Source organism: Puntigrus tetrazona, chromosome 11 (genome assembly GCF_018831695.1).
Source record: "Puntigrus tetrazona isolate hp1 chromosome 11, ASM1883169v1, whole genome shotgun sequence".
In the NCBI taxonomy this organism is placed as follows: Eukaryota; Metazoa; Chordata; class Actinopteri; order Cypriniformes; family Cyprinidae; genus Puntigrus; species Puntigrus tetrazona.
Window position 1 is genome coordinate 16287655 of NC_056709.1, and position 19716 is coordinate 16307370.

Below are 19716 nucleotides of genomic sequence, written 5' to 3' on the forward strand. Positions count from 1 at the left end.
TTAAAGTTAAAGAGAATTTGATTCTGAATGCAGAATTGACACTTATCCTAGACTGTAAATGAACTCAACAAGGCCTTGGTATTTGAGCAGTGTTCACCCAACTTCTTGCATAAAACCTCTTTGCTGCATCTCATTTGCAGTGAACACTGAGTTATGCATTCATATGGCATTTCCAATAATGTGAGATATAACTCATCTAACTTATCTAACCTTAATATAGCTCTTGTGTTCTGCTCAAGTTTTCAGATACATGGAGCAACTTACTCATTCTGACAGGTTCATTTATGATTTGCGTGAATATATTGTAGTTTGGCGAAAATTAGGACTAAACTCTTTAAAAACCTTGCTTATTAACTCTGTGTAACTTTGAGGCAACTTCAGTAAGTTTTAACTCATACTGACAGTCTCTTTAGCGTCAGGTAATTGTACTAATGTGAATAGAGCAACAGAAAAGGTTAATGCATTTAGATATTGCCAATGTATCCGTTGCTTTGTATAGCGTGCTGTAGGTCAGGGGCCCTGATCCAATGACAGCATGCCCTATTATTTTAAACCAGACAATAATTTTCTTCATTAACCTAAATGCCAGTCCACCTGTGACATTTCAATCTAATAAAGTAAGCTCAGATCTGCACCGCTGCCACTATCGAAATCTCGCCTGCAAAACTTCTAAGAAAGAAATAGCGTGAGTTCAGTGGAATAATTAGGTCTGGCCATTATGTTTGTAAAGTAGTTCACTGGGGAAAAAGGAATTGATGAGACTGCGATGTGAATAGGCAGAGAAGTTTTGCAATATGGCTTCGGGTATGCTTTGCATAACACTAAGCGCCTGCTTGAAGAGCTGCAGGAATTGTGTGCATATATGTGCTTATAGCTCCTTTCTTATAAAATGGCGACTTTGGATTATTTGTCATAAATTTAACAAAAAAAAGAGCTGGAGCACGTTTGGAAAATTCCCACTTGTTTCAGAAAACTTTTTTTCATCCATATTTATTCATTTTTGTTGTTTATGCTTATACTTTTTATGCCTTTATATTTAATTTAAAAAATGCTTTAGGGCCTAGTATGCAATGTGGTTACTTATATATATGTGTGTGTGCGCGTGTGCATGCTATGTCGCTTAAACTGAATATGATCAGTACTTTTTAGTGTGTGTGTATATGTATATATATATATATATATATATATATATATATATATATATATATATATATATATATATATATATATATATATATATACATACATACATACATACATACATACATATAGTACTTTTGCTGAAATAAACATGAAAGGATAAGTGCTTATGCTTTTACTGCAGTAAACATTTTTTTGTGGTTCTGTACTTTTAGATAGTAGGTAAATTTAATTTAAACTTAAAAAGATTAAAAAGATCAAAAGCAATATATCATAAGAGCAAAAAATATGCATTGTACACAATGCCAAACCATGAATGTGTTAAATATTTTTGCAAATAATTTGTGCATTTCATTGGCATACTTTCTGAGCCAAAGGTTTGGACTCAATAGTGTTTTTATATTCTTTCTGCCGTGAATTGTTGAAGTGGATCTTAAAAACTCATGAAAAGAATATTTCTAAAGTAGCAAAAATGTGTGTCCCATTCACTGATTCCACTGATATATTATTGCGTAGTTCTGATTTTTTGTTTCAGTGAACTTTAAAAAATTCACAAAGTACCTTCATTGAGACGAATCTGAAATGTCTTTGAACGCTCTGAATTCTTTGAACTGAGATACTCATACGGTAGTTCATTCAGCTCGATCAAGATGCCATTCAAGGTCTCTTTAGAAGTTTGAGCTAAATAACCATCTTGGTAAACAAAATTTAAATAAATAAATAAATAAAATTAAATCTCCTTGAATGTGAATGCACAACCTCTTGTTTATCCGATATGCAAATTCCTACCTGCTGTCCTGTGGCGTGATCACAACAAGGAGGAAAACCGTTTAGCATCAGCACTTTTCATTGTCTAAAAGTCCAGCTCCGTGGCCTACGCCTCCCCTCCACCAATCAGTCTCTGTCTCTCAGTAAATTGATAATGGCTTATGCTAATTGCCGTTGTCCTGTCAGAGCCTTCGACGCAATGAGACACAAGATGCCCTCATTAGCATGCTAATTGAATGGAATACCATCCAATCAAAGATGCACAGGGACTGTTTGAGGATGACTTGGATGAATGACTTCCAATTGCCAGGTGCGATAAAAGAAAGGTTTATTTTTGTTTTTATGAAGTAATTGTTATTCTTTTATTCTGCTTAAATCAATATCGCAGTCCTTCATCCTTGTGTCCCAGCGCTATATTATTAACCAGATGCATCACATGCGCGTGTGAGCTTTTTCCTTTCAGCCATCAGTTTGTCCCTTGGTGGCATTAAAATCTCTAAGCTGTGCTTACTTTGTGTGACCTCTTGCCTCTAATTGTATGTGCAGTTTTTCTAGTCATCTTGGATTGCCGCAATTGTGCGATTTATCTTTCGAAGACGTTCTCTTGGAGGCATCAGGTATCCACAGCACTTTCAATATTTGGAGATGTCGTAACAACACTATAAATCATGTTAGAGGTATGGAAGTAATACTTTCCACTTATCTTGCTTTGCAGCTGTCTTTGGAAGAGAGATGCTACTGCGGTGATGTTTTCAATGGGTGCTCTGGAACCAATTATAATAAAGGAAGTACTTCTGTTGGGATTACAGAGCAAAACACAAAGTAAATTGAGAGACTTTTTAGTGTTTAATTGGGTATTGTTGTAGCAACATGTGCGTGTCTGTCTATTTTAAACTGAAATTACCTACCTGGTCTCATTGCATAAACGTACCTTGGTGCACTTTTTAGCGAGACGCCAAAGACGTACCGACAAGTACATATCAGTGCAGTTTCCAAAAGAAGTGAACACTAGAAGCAGTAAGACTCCTTTTATTCCTTTTCAAACTAATGGATAGAGTTTTGAATTCTTATGACTTGAAAACAGTATCAATATGCTGGGATATTCGAAAAATGATGCTTTTGAATATCTCATATGTCTTCATATCTATGGGTTTTCATAGACGATAGGTGAGAGGCGAGGAGCTCTGGTTTGAATCCTGTGTAACTACGGTTTAACAAAAAATATCAGTGCAAAAGGAAGTTAAAATGGCTTGATTGCATCAACAAAGTTTGGTAGATTTAGGGTTTGATTCGGTTTAATGCATATTTCTGACACCATTATAGCATTAACTTTTAGCAACAGTCTACGGATATTTAAAATCTGAACTGCCATACATACCTATATTAACGTAATAAAAATGTACCATGGTTCACGTATTGAACCTCTACTTTAGCGCCACTCAGTGGACATTTCTCTTTGAAACTGTGGCAAACGTGCAGTAAGGTCAAGTAAAAAAACACAAAATGAATGACCAATTTAATGAAAATTTTTGTCACCATTACTTTACTTGCTCACCAGCGAATCCTCTTTAATGAATGAGTGCCGTAAGAATAAGTCCAAACATCTGATAAAAATATAATAATAAAATTTATCCGGGCCACTCCAGTCTATCAGTTAATATTTAGCATATTTTCTTTTTATCTGTTAGTATTGCTAGTATTTATCGCCTTCTCCAACGAAAAGGAAATATCGTCTGAATCAGTAGAGAAGTATGCTAAGATTAAGCACACTTCAAATGAAAACAGTTCGCAACAGCTATGTTGGTGGATTTAGATTTTTAGATTATTTTTTTCACCAGAGGAAGCATAATTATGGATTATGTACTTTGTCCACAAGTGACAGTTTAGAGTTAAAACATCCGTACAATGGATTTATCTAATACAGATATCCAGTTTTTTTGCTTCACAGAGCTTTAAATGATCTGCTAAAGTCTTGTGAATTATTTGTGGATTATTACAAATAGTTATTTGTCTTATGTACACAACTTGTGCCACAGATAAAACATACTATTTCACTGTGATCTTAAGGTAAGCTGCACTAAATAACGATCAAGACATGTTTTGTTATTTATGTGTCCTAAGCAGTATATATCAGCGCACATTGCTGTCTCTGACAGATAAAGGACATCGCATCTTGTGCTTTTAGTAATAACCTTGGTATTTGTTTCAGCCCACCTTGTCCCACGCAGTACCTCATATTGGTTCACATAAATCTGACCTATATAAAATCTGACAGCGCAATTGTTTTCAGATGTGAAATGTTTAAAGAACATCAGTAAAACATGTAATCTTCTTTCAAAAAAGAAAGTCCATTTTGATTATAGAGAAATGCAGATTGCTGTACATTATGTTGTTTATCAAAGCCAGGCTTAGGTTTGAGATTGGAAACTATTTTTGCTTTTGTACAGTCATAACGTCTACAAACTAGAGTTTACAGTGGATGGTTTATTACATGGACATGGAATAAAAAAAAACTAAGCATTTGTTAAACTGGTATGTGCACAATTTCCTCTTGATTTCAGTTTGCCTTCAAGTGAACTTTCAGAGACAAAGTCCTTTCAATGCTTGGGAGTGCACACTGGCAGCTATTTTTAGTCATGCAAGTGCAGCTCATGTCAAATTTAATTTAACTGATGGTATCATAAACTTTAATTGATGGTATCATAAATAAAAAAAAGAAAACAAAAAAGTCAAAGCTGCTCCACGAATGTTTCATAATGCCAACCATGTTGACCCAGCTAACAAAATCATTTTCTAAGAACGTTTAGCTAAAGGTCCAGCAAAGTTATATCTGCGTTTTCACTGAACGCCCAAAACATCCAGTGAAAGTGATTAGCCATTGAGGTTCCACATCATCTACAACAAGAGCGTAGATAAGAACGTAGTTTTCAATCCAAATTTTCTCCAACATCTTGAGTTTGTAGTTTTTGCATGTATAACACATGCATCTGTCCAGTCTTCCTCTGTTATTTGTTCCCATTTTTGTTTTATGTAATCCATGAGTGGTCCTGACTGCTCCAAATAAATTAGAATCCAGTTTTCTGTTGTCGTCTTTTATGTATCCGTTAGTAAATATTATCATTAAAATATTATCATCCAGTACTATACTTTTTCTCTCTCTAGCAGAAATCTATCAAAATGCTATGCCATTATATCTAATAGTGTCTGATAACTCATTAAATGAACAGCTTTTTTTTTTAAGTAAGACTTTATTTCCGTAGTCAGCTAGATATTCTGCAAACAGTATGTAACTTTACTTGTCAACTAGCAGTCATTATAGAATTAGTAGTCTGCTTAATATCTTTTAACACTTTATTTTGATGGGTTCAAAACACACTGCATACTGATTATGGGAATCTTTGCAAGTATATGTCAAGTTACTCTATTAACCTTAAGCGTACCCTAAAAGTCTTCTCTGAGAGTTAGTAGACATGTATCAAATGAATAGGAATTAGTTACATGTAGTTACAAAGTTACTTATAGTTGGTAGAATGTCTAAAGCGGACTAGCAAAATAAAGTGTAACCCTTTTTTCTGCCATCATGATAGCATTTTATGTGGACCATCAAAAAAAACCCAGCACACACATGACAACTTTGCAACTCTGTTTTGCGTGCCGCCTTCTTCAGATGTTCAACCAAAGGCCCGTGGGCGTGACGACTGAGGCTGAGACCTCATCTGTGGTGAAGATGCCTGCTGTTTCTCGCTGAGTTCACCAAGTGCATTCTGTTTTATGTTTCAGGCCTTTGTAATAAAAACATAATCTAGCTAAATGTGAATTTCTGTTCTCAAGAGTAATCATCTGCCTCTGCACATATCACACCAACCGCATTATCTCAGCATTTTACCTCTGCAGAATTGGAATTCAAGCCACCTATATGTGTTGCATTTCATTTTCTGTCAGTGCACGCTGGCTTTCTTTTCATGACTTGAAAAGAAGATGAAATACTCTTTGAAAGAGTCTTTCTCTCAAAATGAAAAACATTCTAAGCATTTACGCTCTTTGAAGCGCTCTAAAAAGCTTGGCTTTGCCTCAGACTCGGTGCAAGCGTTGGTCAAAACATTTCAGTGATGGACTACAGCAAAATAAGAGGAGCTGGAAAACAGCGGTCTGACATTTTTGATAGATTACTGACCTTAGCGGACCCGTGATCAATACTGTAAAAACCAACCGAGGATTATGTTTCAGACTCGCATGCATCTGATAACCCTTAGATCTGATAATGCTTTTGTCAATGTTACTCAGTTCCTTCTTGTGCGTCAAGATCCACTGATCGCAAATGACTCTGCCAGTATAGCCGATGACACAAACAGAAGGCAAGGCCGCCGAGGGCAGGCTCTTCCAAGGAAATCATGTGGCGGGACCGAATGCGAAGTTGCCCCCGGCAGTCTGTTGGGCTGTAACTCTTCATTCTGTGAAGCTGCTGTCCCGTCACTCAACACTTCATAAAAGCCTGGTCGGGTCCCCAGCACGATAACATCATCTGCCATTCTCTAGATTAGACCCTTTTCGCTTGGATTTCATCAAGATAATGCATGTTTTGTGTGCATGCCATGACACACTAATTGCAAGCCATTAGTGAAAGCATTTGGCAGGCTTCGTAGGAAGGCGTCTTATGCATACTGTCTTAGATTTCTCTTACAGTGAGTTCATTGTCACCCAGCTCTATTCAACACAAATGAGGCTTTCTATTACCCACAATCGTCTCTTCCTATATTCGTTTTTCAGTGGAAAAAGATAGATTACTCCTTTGTGGTTAATAAATGACATCACGTCATATTTCTTTTTTTTTATCATTGTGTGTGTCTCACTGTAAAGTGTATAATGTACAAAATATATTAGAGTGATTTCTGGAGAGTAATGATGCTGAAAATGCAACTTTGACAACATAGGAATACATTATGTTTTGGAATATATTAAACGTTGGTTGGTCCTATTATGCCGTCCTATCGCAAAGTCACTTGTCTATTTAATGTGCATTAAGGAATTTAGTGGTAAAAGTGTTTAATGCACATTTTCATAATGGATAATCAGATTTATCCAGCATTTCCTTCCGGCATTTTTTTGTTTGTTTGTTTTGTTTTGTTGTGCGACATCCCAGAATGTGCATGAAAATAGGGGAATGGAAACATAGCTAGTGTTGAAAACAATTGTGCTGATTAGTACTTTTGTGGAAACCGTGTGTGTGTGTGTTGGAATTTGTAGTTTATGGGGACACAAATGTTTAATGACATGGTTATGACAGAGGTATTACCAATGTCCCCACAATTCAAAAGGTTTTTTGATAATCTAAAACTGCTCAAAGTTTCCTGCAAGGGGTAGGTTTACGTGTGGGGCGATAGCAGTTTGTACAGTATAAAAACCATTACACCAATGTAGAGCCCTCGTAAACACAAATACCAACATGTGTTTGTATGTGTGTGCATCTTTCATAGGTTAGTGAACATCTGTAAAACCATTACACTCTTAAATGTAGAGCCCTTTAGTCGTTGATCACAAATACAAAAACATCTCAAAATGTTTTTGCAGTGCCTTTCTCTGGTCGATTATGACCTGTCTAATTAATATTTATGAGCATCTCTTCTGATTGGCCTGTTCTTTCTTAGTGACGCACAAGCAGGCCAATCAAATGTAAAGACGTCACGATTATGCAAAAGAAAGGGAAGACTGAGGCGACTCATTAAATACAACGCAGATTAGCTACATAATCATTGTAATACAGCCTCAAATTAGAAATATGATCGCATAACCTATGCCACCCATAGACAAAAAAAAACAAAAAACGACCACAGCTGTGGTTAAACATGATAAAACGAGCAGACTAGATAGAACCCACCATCAAAAATGCTCGAGTTTGCACACTTCTTATCAGAAACGGTTAAATAAAGTATAGTCTTTTGTTATTATCGGCATGTCTAAAGTTTATTGCATTTTACGACTATCTTGTTTATGAAATAATGCCTGTGCGTACATAACGTAGCTGTACAAATAGTTGCCTGCTGATACAGAAATGTACACATTATTAACATGACTATTTAGATACGATCAGTTTGTCTTTACTGTAACTTACACGTTAGATGTGATTCAACTCAAAGCAAAAATCCTGTCAGATCCTTGCAGTCAGCTACAGGTTGGCCAATCTAGTTCATTCTACCTTTTCGACATGTTTCCAAGTTGTTGCTGCTCAACGATGACTGAGTAGATCAGACATTTTAAGTCACAACAGCTTGTGAAGAAACAGCTACTTTAAGCAGGATGTGTGGAGTTTACTGTGGATTGAAACTTATGTGGAAGTCACAAAGCCCCTAGACCTCGCTTATCGTGAAAAAAGCCAGGAAATTTCAGGCTTGACAATATGGGACCTTTAAAAATAACTCTTTACATAGTACTCAGAAATGGAGTCGAAGTCTAAGGATTTAGCTTTGTATTCCTAATTGTGTATTTTGGATTTCAGCACTTTTTTTTCTCTTTAGTAGTTTGGGAGCACAGCTGTGATTCCTCACTCCCGTCCGCCACTGGCAGAAACATAAAATTTCTTTCATGTAAGAATTTCACTTTTATGTCTAACTTCACAATCCAATGCCCATTTCACAGTAATAAAAAAGAGCAACTGCCCTGTTTGTCTCTTATATGAGTTGCAAGCACTAAACACTAAAATGTAGTCATTAAACAGATATTTTTTTTTTCCCCCCTCGCAGAATGAAATGAAATAATAAAAAAAAAACGTCTGTAGTAAATGCTGCTTACATTGTATTGCATCAGTCATGCATTCACTGAGATTTGATTGCTTACATTCACCGCAATCATGACTAGGCAAAAAAAAAAAAAAAAGACATGTTTTACTTCTATAATGAGTTTTGTAGCAATTTGTGGACCGTTTTCGAGCCAAATGCATTGCAGCTGAAACACTGCAGTGCCTGGCACTAGATTAAATCATTTCCTTGCATTAACCATCTTAGATTTGTGCTTAACCACACAGAGATCTCATCGATTGAATAAAGAGTGCAGCACAGGGCCTGATCACAGATGTTGGAGATCATTTATCACCGTAGCATGTGTGGCTCTGCTCTCTTACTGGAGGCCACGATGTGATTTCAGACGCTCCCTTCCTGTATTAGTGATGCTGTCTGCACAAGCACATGGTTTATCACTTCAGCTGGCAATCAATTAGTTCCCAATCAATAGCCTCTCGCTGGCCAACAGGCAACAAATTAGCAGCCTCTCTCCGCTCGCACTACACTTGTTTATCCCGGGAACTTGTTTTTCATCAGGAATCTAACCCGCTCCGCTGGCAGCTTAAGCTCGAAGTTTTGCCACGTGTATCCAGGTGTTTAATTAAACAAATATTTTATGAGCAAACATTCGAGCTCTCTCGGTACTAGACAACTGGATCTTTCTGCGTTTAAAAAAAAAAAAAAAAAAAAAAAAAAAAAGGTCACTTAGAGGAATGAATGACGGGCACGAAAACAGAGCAGACGCTAAAAGCCGTTAATTACTGGGTTTCATTCAGAAAGCAGTCATGACAATTTCTGTTTAATAACTAGCTGCCGTAAAACAGGAAAAACTTTTTTCATTGAGCATCATAGCAACACATTTCTAAAGGTCTTTTTCATATGCAACTGCCACTGGAGACACTTTTAAATGATTTCCATGTTAGTCTTTCATTTTAAATAGACGCATTAAGCTCATCCTGCTTTTTTTGTCATGTTGTTTTAAAAGGCTCAGGTGCGCCACCATCTGTACAGTGATGGCAGACCTCTCACACTATGCACAGTGACACCCTTCTTGTTGTGTTTTTTTTTTTTTTTTTTTTTTTTTAAATGATCTCAGTCTTATTCATCCATTTTGTCTCTTCTTTTTATAAATGTATCAGTGCTTCCAATTCCACTTCTCTGCAAATGTAATTTCCAAAGGTCACCTTCTCTGAGAATAAATTATCTCCACAATGCAAGGTCATTCTCCGTCTCCAGCGCATTCAGAACGAGATAACAGTTTTGTTCACAGATTTGCTGGCCCTTCTCTCTCTCTCTCTCTCTCTCTCTCTCTCTCTCTCTCTCTCTCTCTCTCTCTCTCTCTTTATCTTTGTGTTGTAAGAAATTTGTTTGATGGCATATTTTGTTAAATACAAATAGTCATTTTGCAACTGTGAATTGATGAATTATCTCAGGTACCTTTTACTTTGTGCATTTTTTTTTTTCTTCCCCCATTCATTCCGAAGCAGTTTTAGCACACGCACATCTTGATTGAAATAACAGTGTGCAGCAAACAGTGGGAAGCATTCAAGGATCTGGCCATTTTAGGTTTTTCCACATCTATGTTTTTAACAGCTTTGGTTCCTGTTAATCTTATACAGTAATCTATCATAAAACACACTTGCATTATTTAATATATCCACTAATACTCTGTACACTGTGGTTCAGTAAGATCATTTTTTCTTTTAGTCTTTATGCTCATCAAGGCTGTATTTATTTGATAAAAAATAGTTATATTGTGAAATTATAATAATAATAATAATAATAATAATAATGCAATTTGTAATGTTGAACACATACTGTTGTTTTTAATGTTTAATTCATCCAAACATTCCTGATAAAAGTTATCACAGATTTCAAAAACATATTAAGCAGCATAGCTGTTAGTGGCATAAACTAAATGAAGGCATGGCAATTTATTTACTTCTTCATTCATTTATGTGCCTGCACATAAGACGGTTATATAAAATGTGTTAGATTTAATAAAAAATAAATAAATAAATAAATAATAATCAAATCAACCCCCAGCAGATCCTGTGGCCCAAATCATTTCTGAAAGGAAAATAAATGGCCGCTTTTTACAACATTTCAGTTGACGTATGGTAACCGCATTTGCAATTATTGTTCAAAAAATAACTAATTCAAGTAATTCAGCCCCCAGGACAAATGCCTGTAGTTGCAGAGACGGTGCTTATGCCACCGATCATCCTTCCCAAATTTTTGCATAGCTTTCATTCGGCGGCCTGTGATGATGTGTGGGTGGTTTGTGTTTAGACGTTGAAGTTGTCGGTCACTGGATCACAGCGATCACAATGGCATGGTAAAAGCCTGCTCATTTGCTAATGGTCTTTAGCAGGCAATGCGGTTTGCTTCCCATCAGCTGAGTGGACGAGCAGCTTCATTTGCTGTGGCTGTCTGCCAGTACAACTCTCTCTCTCCTCACTACCCACAGGTCTATTCAAGCTCAAATATATAAACAATGATTTTGCCATCTCGTTATCATTGCAGACAGAGAAATTAAATATTGATTCTCCTCGCGGGGAAAAGGAATTGCTGTGCAGAAATTACCTATTCTCCCTCTTTCTTGCCGCTCCCAAGCTGTTTCTGCTGTCACATTTTACCTCAGGAATTTGTGGCTAATTTTGACTTTAATGGCTTTTGCTGCCTATGAAGATGAAGGAGTCCACTTTTTTTTCAGAATGAAGCACCGAACGTTACAGTAATCCATGCACGGTGCGAAAATAGACTCACAAGGCAGAGAATATGTCTTATATGCTCTCTCTGGGGCATATATGACTGTTTTGCAAATCATCATGTCACATAATTAATATTAATGATTCAAGCTGATAATGCAGTTCATTATGTGCTCCCCTCCCCTACTTCTGAGCTCTTGTGGCGCAAGTCATTTAAAAAAAGAGAAAAAAATAATAATAATTTAAAGTCGGATTAAAATTAATCACATTAACATTGAGGTAGACTAATGTTTGTTTCTGAAATAATTTGAAATAAGTATAAGGTACTATAAAAGCATCACTGCAAGTATCGCTGTGTGTGTGTGTGTGTGTGTGTATGTATGTGTGTTTTATATATATATATATATATATATATATATATATATATATATATATATATATATATATATATATATATATGAACAGTGTATTCCTACATTGTTTAAATACAGATAGGTATTTTCCTATAGCAAAAATTACATTATTTGATTGCTTCAGTGAATTCATTTTTTATTGTGAGTAAATTTTAGTTTTTTTTTATATGGTTGCATTTTGAAGAGGTATGCTAAACTAATGGGGAAAGAACTTCATCAGGATAAGTCAGTCAGATTTTCAATATCATATCAGTGAGAGTATGGAAGTCAGCACATTACAGTAACTCACCAAATGTGTGTAAATATGAACGAACACAATGCTGAGCAAAAAACTGCACTAAATTATTTGTCAAAAAAACCCTTAATATTACTGAATCAACTTGATTCTGTTAAACTTTTAAAAGAATGAATAACTCCTCAGTTATACATATCCTTTCATCAGATTTTAGCTAGCATTCCTATACTTATAAATCATTTCTCTAAATAAATATTAGTTGTTTTAGAACTTAATAAAGTGCATGCATGCATTTATTAATTAAATGTTATACATTTTTAATTGAATACAAAAATGGAAGATGCCTATCATTTTTATAAATATTTGAAATATTTCAATGATTAATCAGAAATATTCCCCAAGTCTTTGAAAAATCTCTCTTCACTTCTACAAGCAGAAACCGAAAATGTCTGGCCTCCTTCTTTCAACAAAAGTTAAAGAAGAATGGAAAACACACACACACTGTCTTTCTACGTTTATAGGTGTAATGGCTTTCATACTGTACAAAACTGTAAACCTTCCCCTCACAGGAAACCTTCTGCATTTTTAGAAGAGAAAAAAAAAAAAGTTAATTCTGTGTGATTTATAAGCGTGTTTCCTCATGAGGAACTAAAAATGTCCTGATAAAAAAGTGCTATCCTTGTGGGGACATTTGGTCCACATAACAAAGTGAATAACAGCTACACACACACATTAATCTTTTATTTGGTACACATGGCTAACATACATTCAAGTCCTTATATTTAACACACACGGATAGACAAAACACCTTTGTGTTCATATTTTCAGTTCAATTCAATACGCATTAAGGAGCATAACATACTTAAAGCAATTATTTCTTACAATTTTGACAAGGTGCCAGTAATGTTGTTCAATCTGTTTTTGAGCTCGGTGTGAAATTTTATCTTGTGTAAGATTTTCTTCTCTATATATTTTTTTATCTATATATATATAACTATCTATATATCTATAACAACATTAGTTAACATGAATAAGGAATAAACAATACTGCTACAACATTCATCAATATTAGTTAATGCTAATTTCAGCATTTACTAAAGCATTATTAAAATTGTGTTTGTTAACATTAGTTAATGCACGGTGAACTACCGTGAACTAACAATGAACGATTCTATTTTTAGGAACTAAACCTTTACAAAAATAAATAAATACTGTAATTTATTGTTCAGTGTTTGTTAATTAATGAATGTTAACAAACGACACCTTATTGTAAAGTGTTAATTTTTTTTTTTGTTGTTGTTGTTGTTCCAATGCAAAAATAAAAATAAAATAAACAATTACCAAAACATTTTCAACTGCAACAATTTTCTGAGAGAAGGGTTGCATTTTCTGACAGAATTGCAAGGGTGCCAATATTTTTGGCCATGACTGTGTGTATTTCTGTGAAACACAAAAAGAAGTATACCAGGTCTTGAGTCCAGCTGCAGCTGTTACGTTTGTTTTTCAGGGCCTGTCTGATATGAATTAATTAAGTTGCTGGTTACAGTTGATTGCAACACAGCGATCTGTAGTTCGTATTTATTTTTTTTTTGCTCTTTCAAGCAACGTTTGTATAGATTTACATTGATTTTGACCCCGTCAGTCATCGTTTGCGCTTGTTTGAGGTTTTACGTAGCTGCATGTATTTTTGTAAGTTGACAAACATTATTATGGCACGTGTGAGTTACTGTACAGCAGAACAGAATCTGTTCATTTAGCGGCAGTTTTGTGATCAATGCGTTTAAACTTGGTTATTAAATAGCCGAGGGCCAGATTCAACCAAAACAGATTAATCCTAAACCACCACTCAATGAGAAATCAATAGCAGTTCAGGGTTTAGGCAGGGCCTTTATGAAGGGCATTATCTGCAACTACAAATTAGATTGAAAAGCATGTTATTGTTGTTGTGTAGAGAGAAGCTGCGAATTATACAAACTTTGATAAACTCTACATGGAAAGAAATTCATTTTCTTGAAAACGAAGACAATATGGCAGGTGGAATGCTGAGCCGTTCAATAACAAAAACAAAAATTAAATGAAAACACTTAGCTTACTGCATTAGCAATAATGCAAATATTTCATAAACATCACATCCTCAACGCCCTCAACTCATATGAAAAAAAAAAAAAAAAACTTCACGTACCTCTCAATCAAAGCTCTTTACTTAAATGCATTCCCCACATATCATTACTGTATTAATCTGCTAAGATCATTGTGCTACGTCTAATCGAGTTTTTCTGTTCGCTAGAAAGAGAAGCATAGCCTTGACCAGACCGCTTTGTGGATTGGTGTATTTTCTTGCAACATTGTCATGACGCACGTGTGTTTTTCTTTCAGAGGCATTCGATGGGCTGCAGCAGAGGTAGTTGTCCTGGTCCCAATGTCAGCTCTCTGCAGACACCTGGAGATTTGAGCTTTTTCTCCAGTCAGCTTGCCGTACCCACAGTGGAGTTCACATACTCAGAGTTCCCTAAAACAGAGGTGCGTTAACATACTCGTGCATATATAACCACACCAGTAATCCAGCCCTTCATTAAATGCACTGTAAGTGCAGAAGATGTTAAAAAAGAAAAGCCGTTTTCCACACCCCTGTCCACAGATGGGGAGAAGAGTTTTCAGGAGGCAGGCGCATAAAAGCCTAATGTACAGCATACGTTTCAGATGCTGAACAATTTCTCACACAAGCACTAGCTTGTAAAGACACCACAAGGAAATGTCATTCATTTCTTGCAGTTAAAGAACTAAAATCTTTAGTCAGGAAACTTTATATGCATAAATAGGTGTGTGTGTGTGTGTTTTGCTTAAAGTAATTTACCTGGTCTTATGGCGTACTTATCTTTTTTTGCAAGTAACAGTTCTTTTATAAGTTAATACAAGTGTCCAAAATAATCACTTTAGGAAAGGTTAACCTTATTATGTTTATTTTGACAAAATAATTATATTTTGTTCACTTTTTCAGTGAGTGGTTTCATTAACATAAAGTAAATGAACAATTAAAAAATAACAAATTGAGAGCGCTGATTGAGGGAGTAGAATTTGGCTTTAAATGACTGAAAATAAATACAAAATATCAGATAATGTGACTGTAACACTTTATTTTGATGGTCTTATAGGCTCCAATTGTTTTGGGAGTCTCCTACAATAGGTTGAAAAAAATGCTTTTGTTTTCTCAAAATATGTTTAAAATCGCCTCATTTCCCAGCGATTCTCAAACAAGAATTATTCAGTCTCTCTAAACCCCTTCCTTCGTTGTGCCTACTCTGCTCTGATTGGTCAGATGGCTACCACCTACAGCGCTCGATGGAAATATAAGCATCTATTATTTATTTATCATGCGTGCAGGTTGTGATTCAGTGGAGCCTCGATTCCAAATAACCTGGGTACTGAACCTTCAAGAGCAAATGTTTTGTGAATCCCGCGATCTCCTCGAGATTAGAGAAGCAGTCATCAGTAAAATGATGTGTTTGTGGACGAGGTTCAAGCTGCTCACGGTCGGCTGTCATGGAACATAGGCGGGAATTATACAAACGTGTTACGACGCGACGTGTAGCCGTCACGGAAATGGGATTTGAATTACTAACGATTCGTTTAGGCTGTACAAAGTCTTTTTTTATTTTATTTTGGGAGTCAAAACCGTATCGATCGTGCGCTTTACGTGTTGCTCGGTGGTATTGTAGAGAGATGCAGATCCAGAGTGAATTCTAAAACTCAAATAGAACTTTGGCATCTGCTTTCAGAAACCCGTGAGAGGGGTTTGCCTTCACCGCGACCCTCTCTGGTTGATCACAGACTGCCGCGTCACTCCCCTGCAACCTCTTTGCCTCATTATGATACGTGAGAAACCGTTTCCTGACGTGTAAAATGGTCTTCCATGTTCCTCACAGCAGCGCGGCCAAACCCCAGGACTCTTTCACAGGCGGCTTCAGTGTTGCGTTCCATCTGTCACGGCCCTGATGTCTGTGCTTTATCCGTTATGTCCTTTTCATATAAAGCACATGCGAGAGTATCCCAGGAGCAATGAGCTCTCTCTTCCTTTAAAATAAACACTCAGGAAGCCAGCCTTGCAAATTGCCTACATATGTTCTCTCATTTTCATTGCTCTTGAACGTTTTCTCATCGCATCCCTCATCTCGATAGTTTTTACGATGCATCTTTTTACTTCCTCACCACAATGTAGGTGGTTAGATCCACTTCAGGTTGTTCTTTTCTGCTTGCTGGGTTCATAAACACAATGTAGCGGTGTAGGAGTTAAGCATTTCACACATGGAGTGAGTCCTTTCCTCTTTCCTCTTTCTGTACAGTACATATTTCAGCCTTTCTCTCACGCTGTGGTGCTTGACACTTTCTGCATGCTGACTTGTACATCTGTCTCATCCGGCACACATGCCTGGCTAAGCATTTGCAGTGCAATGCTGGTGTGCCTTAAACTGTGAGTGTAACCTTTTCCTGGCATTCGAGCCATCAGGCTGCATTAGCGCTGGGGGTGGCTGGTGTGTTTGGGAACAACACGGTCTGTGCTGTGACATCCAGCTCCCAGCATCCCTGCTTCTGCGCTCTGCCACGTGCCTCAGCCCCAGGAGCCGTCAAAATCAAAATGACACACTTGGGCCTTCATATACTAACCATACTTACAGTGCTTGTAAAAAGTACTAATCCCCTTTGGATTTTCCCCTTTCTGCCCATTTATTTTATTTTATTTATATAAGATCTATATATATATATATATATATATATATATATATATATATATATATATATATATATATATATATATATATATATATATATATATATATATATATATATATATATATATATATATATATATATATATGTGTGTGTGTGTGTGTGTGTGTGTGTGTGTGTGTGTGTGTAAATGTGCGTGCGTATGCTGAGGAGGGCGTAACGATACACGTATTCCTATTGGAAATATTCAGGTTTTTTATGGGGTTATTAATTCTAGGTTTTTTTGGTTCAGTACGCTTTTTATTTTATGGTAACACTTTATTCCCCTTCTGCGTTGGCAGCAAAATGTTAAACGAATTGTGTCTTAAGATACAAAATTCGTTTCATATTTTTCCGTCAACAAATTTGACTAAATTTGTTATTGTATTCTTATTTTGAATAAAATAACAAATACAATTTTGCGCAGGCTACACTTTTATTTGTAAGTCCATCTCTCGTTCTTTCAGCAGAAATTAAAATGTGAGATTCTGAAAATGAGACAGGGCAGCGCTGTCAGGAGCGCAAGGGGTCAAGTGCACTCTGCAAATTCTAGAGTGATAAGGACTCTGATCTCATCGTAAAAAAATGTCTTTCCGAGTCACGGGGCCCAAGTCAAGTCTCGAGTACGAGTGCGTGTGATGTCACATGGGGCACGTTTCGTTAGATGCCTTTTTAGATGCCTAGATGCTGATTACTAGTTGTATGAGACCTGACACCTGACACCGTACTCAAGTCATTGCTCTCAAAGTCTAAGTTGAGTCTCAAGTACTTTTTAGTTATCTCGAGTCACACGCCGTTAAATTTGAGTTGCAAGTCATGTGACTCGAGTCCACACCTAAGAACATTTTTATTATAAATGAATTTATTTAAAGAAAGAGTTTTTGTCATGAAAATACACCAAACTTATTTAGAAGCCCGTTATATACATAAATCAAGGAAGAATAGGTTTTAAAATAATTAGTAATAAGGCAAATTATATTTTGTCTTTTTTAAATTTGAGAAAACACTGATTGAGTCTTTACATCTTATAATGAAGAATAATTTTTAGATTTAAATCTCAAAGAAAAATTAAAATAATTAATGCTGACTTTAATCTTAAATTAAAATGTTTCATTTAGTTTGAAGATGTTTTCATATTTTACATTGTATATTATGTTTCAATAATTCTTTCTTACTATTTTGATTTAGTATATAACTTTAAACAATTTAAATCTCTTTTATAAATGGTCTTTTTTGCATAGAAAATTATATTTTAATATTATATCATGTTTTAATATTTTTTGCTTTGATGATAAGTCATTGACAACATTAACACTTAAGCAGGATGTGAATACTTTCTATGCGTGTTTGTTTTTCTAAGTGAATAAGCAATTAATTTAATTTATTTATGTAGAACAGTTTGTAGTTGCATAGTTGAGTAGAGCATTTTTGTGATTTTGTGAGCCTTGCTTTTGTTGTTACGGAACATTTAAAACCAGACCAAGCAGCATTGAAAGTAACAGAAAATCAAGCTTTATCCCTTTGATTAACCTCCTCTGGTTCGGGGCTCTAAAGACAGTGGTCTAATGCAGAGTGACAGATCAGGAAGTATATCTCTACCCATGCTAATGTAACTCCCTCTCCAGATGGCCTTCATGCCTGCGGCAGAGGGTCAGAACTGATCGCTAACTCAGAAATCTGCCTGACCATGCAAAAATCTGTCACCAGTTGTTTACTGGGAGCCTTCCCCACCCAGGGTTACCATCCGGCTCTTGTCCTGGAAAGTCAGAGGTTTGTTGGCTGTGAACAGACAGCATGTTCAAGTTTCTTGGCCCGAGGTGCTGTATTAGTGTCTGCACAACTAATCTAATTAGCAGTGTGAAGCAGCGGCAGCTGGATGTGGTAGATCCGTAGGGTCTCTGCGCTTCAAAATCATATGGCAGTTCCCTTTGCTAGCTAGCTCGCTGCTCACAGCTGACAGCTACGCTAGGCTTGTCTTAGCCCACCATCTGGTTTCTGCCGTTGGCGGCGACTGTGTGGGAAAAAAAATACTGGGTGTAACATGCACGTGTGCTTTAGTAAGAGTTAGTAAAGGTCTCATCAAAATGACATCTATATATGTAGTCTACTCTGTCTACTAGAGAGGATGCAATACATTAGTATCTGTATAATATAGAGTCTAAGATCAAGTCTTGTGGGAGTTGATAGAGATTAATCATTGCCAAGGAGAAAGCTGAAAGATCTGTACATGCTATATTACTATATTATGTCACTGAATACTGGAGATTCCAGTTTCCTTTTTTTCTTTTTTCTTTTTTTTTTACATTATCCACCAAGGTCCTGTCTTTATGGGTGAGTAAATAGGTCAGTGCGATTCTTTTAAAAACGCTACAGTTTGCTCTTGTGAAAACGCCTTTTCTTCATATCCTCCTTTTTTTTCAAAATTGTGACCATTTTTCTTAAATGATGTCAGTGATCTGCTTGTACCATAAGCAAACACCTAGAGGGCATTGAAGTTTGAGAGATAGAAGTTGCATTCATTCTGTTGTAGCTTGACTGAGTCCCTGATTGGGTTTCCATCATTGATTTCTGTGAAGCTGCTTTGACACAGTCTTTATTAGGGAAGTGCTAGAAATAAACGCGGCTTGACTTATAGCTGACACAAAAAAAAATAAAAAAATACTTGGCAAATGATTCCGTTCAAATAAGTCACACTGAAAGTCAGATATTCTCCTTCATCCTTGACAGATGGTACTTGAAAAGTGAGAACTTACTGAACATAATGACACACTGTATTAAACCTGACACCGAAGTTGCATAAACTGAAGAATCTGAATATAACATAAGTTAAAAGATAATTTGATCAAGAGTGGATGTGTTAGCCTGTTGGTGAGCTCATGGGGTGCTAGAAACTGAGCCAGACAGATGTAGCA

At 36.1% G+C, this 19716-nt stretch overlaps 1 protein-coding gene across 1 annotated transcript in view; it reads left to right on the top strand.

Annotated features, from left to right (window-relative positions):
* Window positions 1-19716, top strand: part of LOC122354637 (inactive N-acetylated-alpha-linked acidic dipeptidase-like protein 2) — a 192444-nt gene that overhangs the window by 134346 nt on the left and 38382 nt on the right. The window contains 1 exon segment of the mRNA XM_043252897.1: window positions 14417-14560. Coding sequence (XP_043108832.1) covers window positions 14417-14560 — 144 coding nt within the window.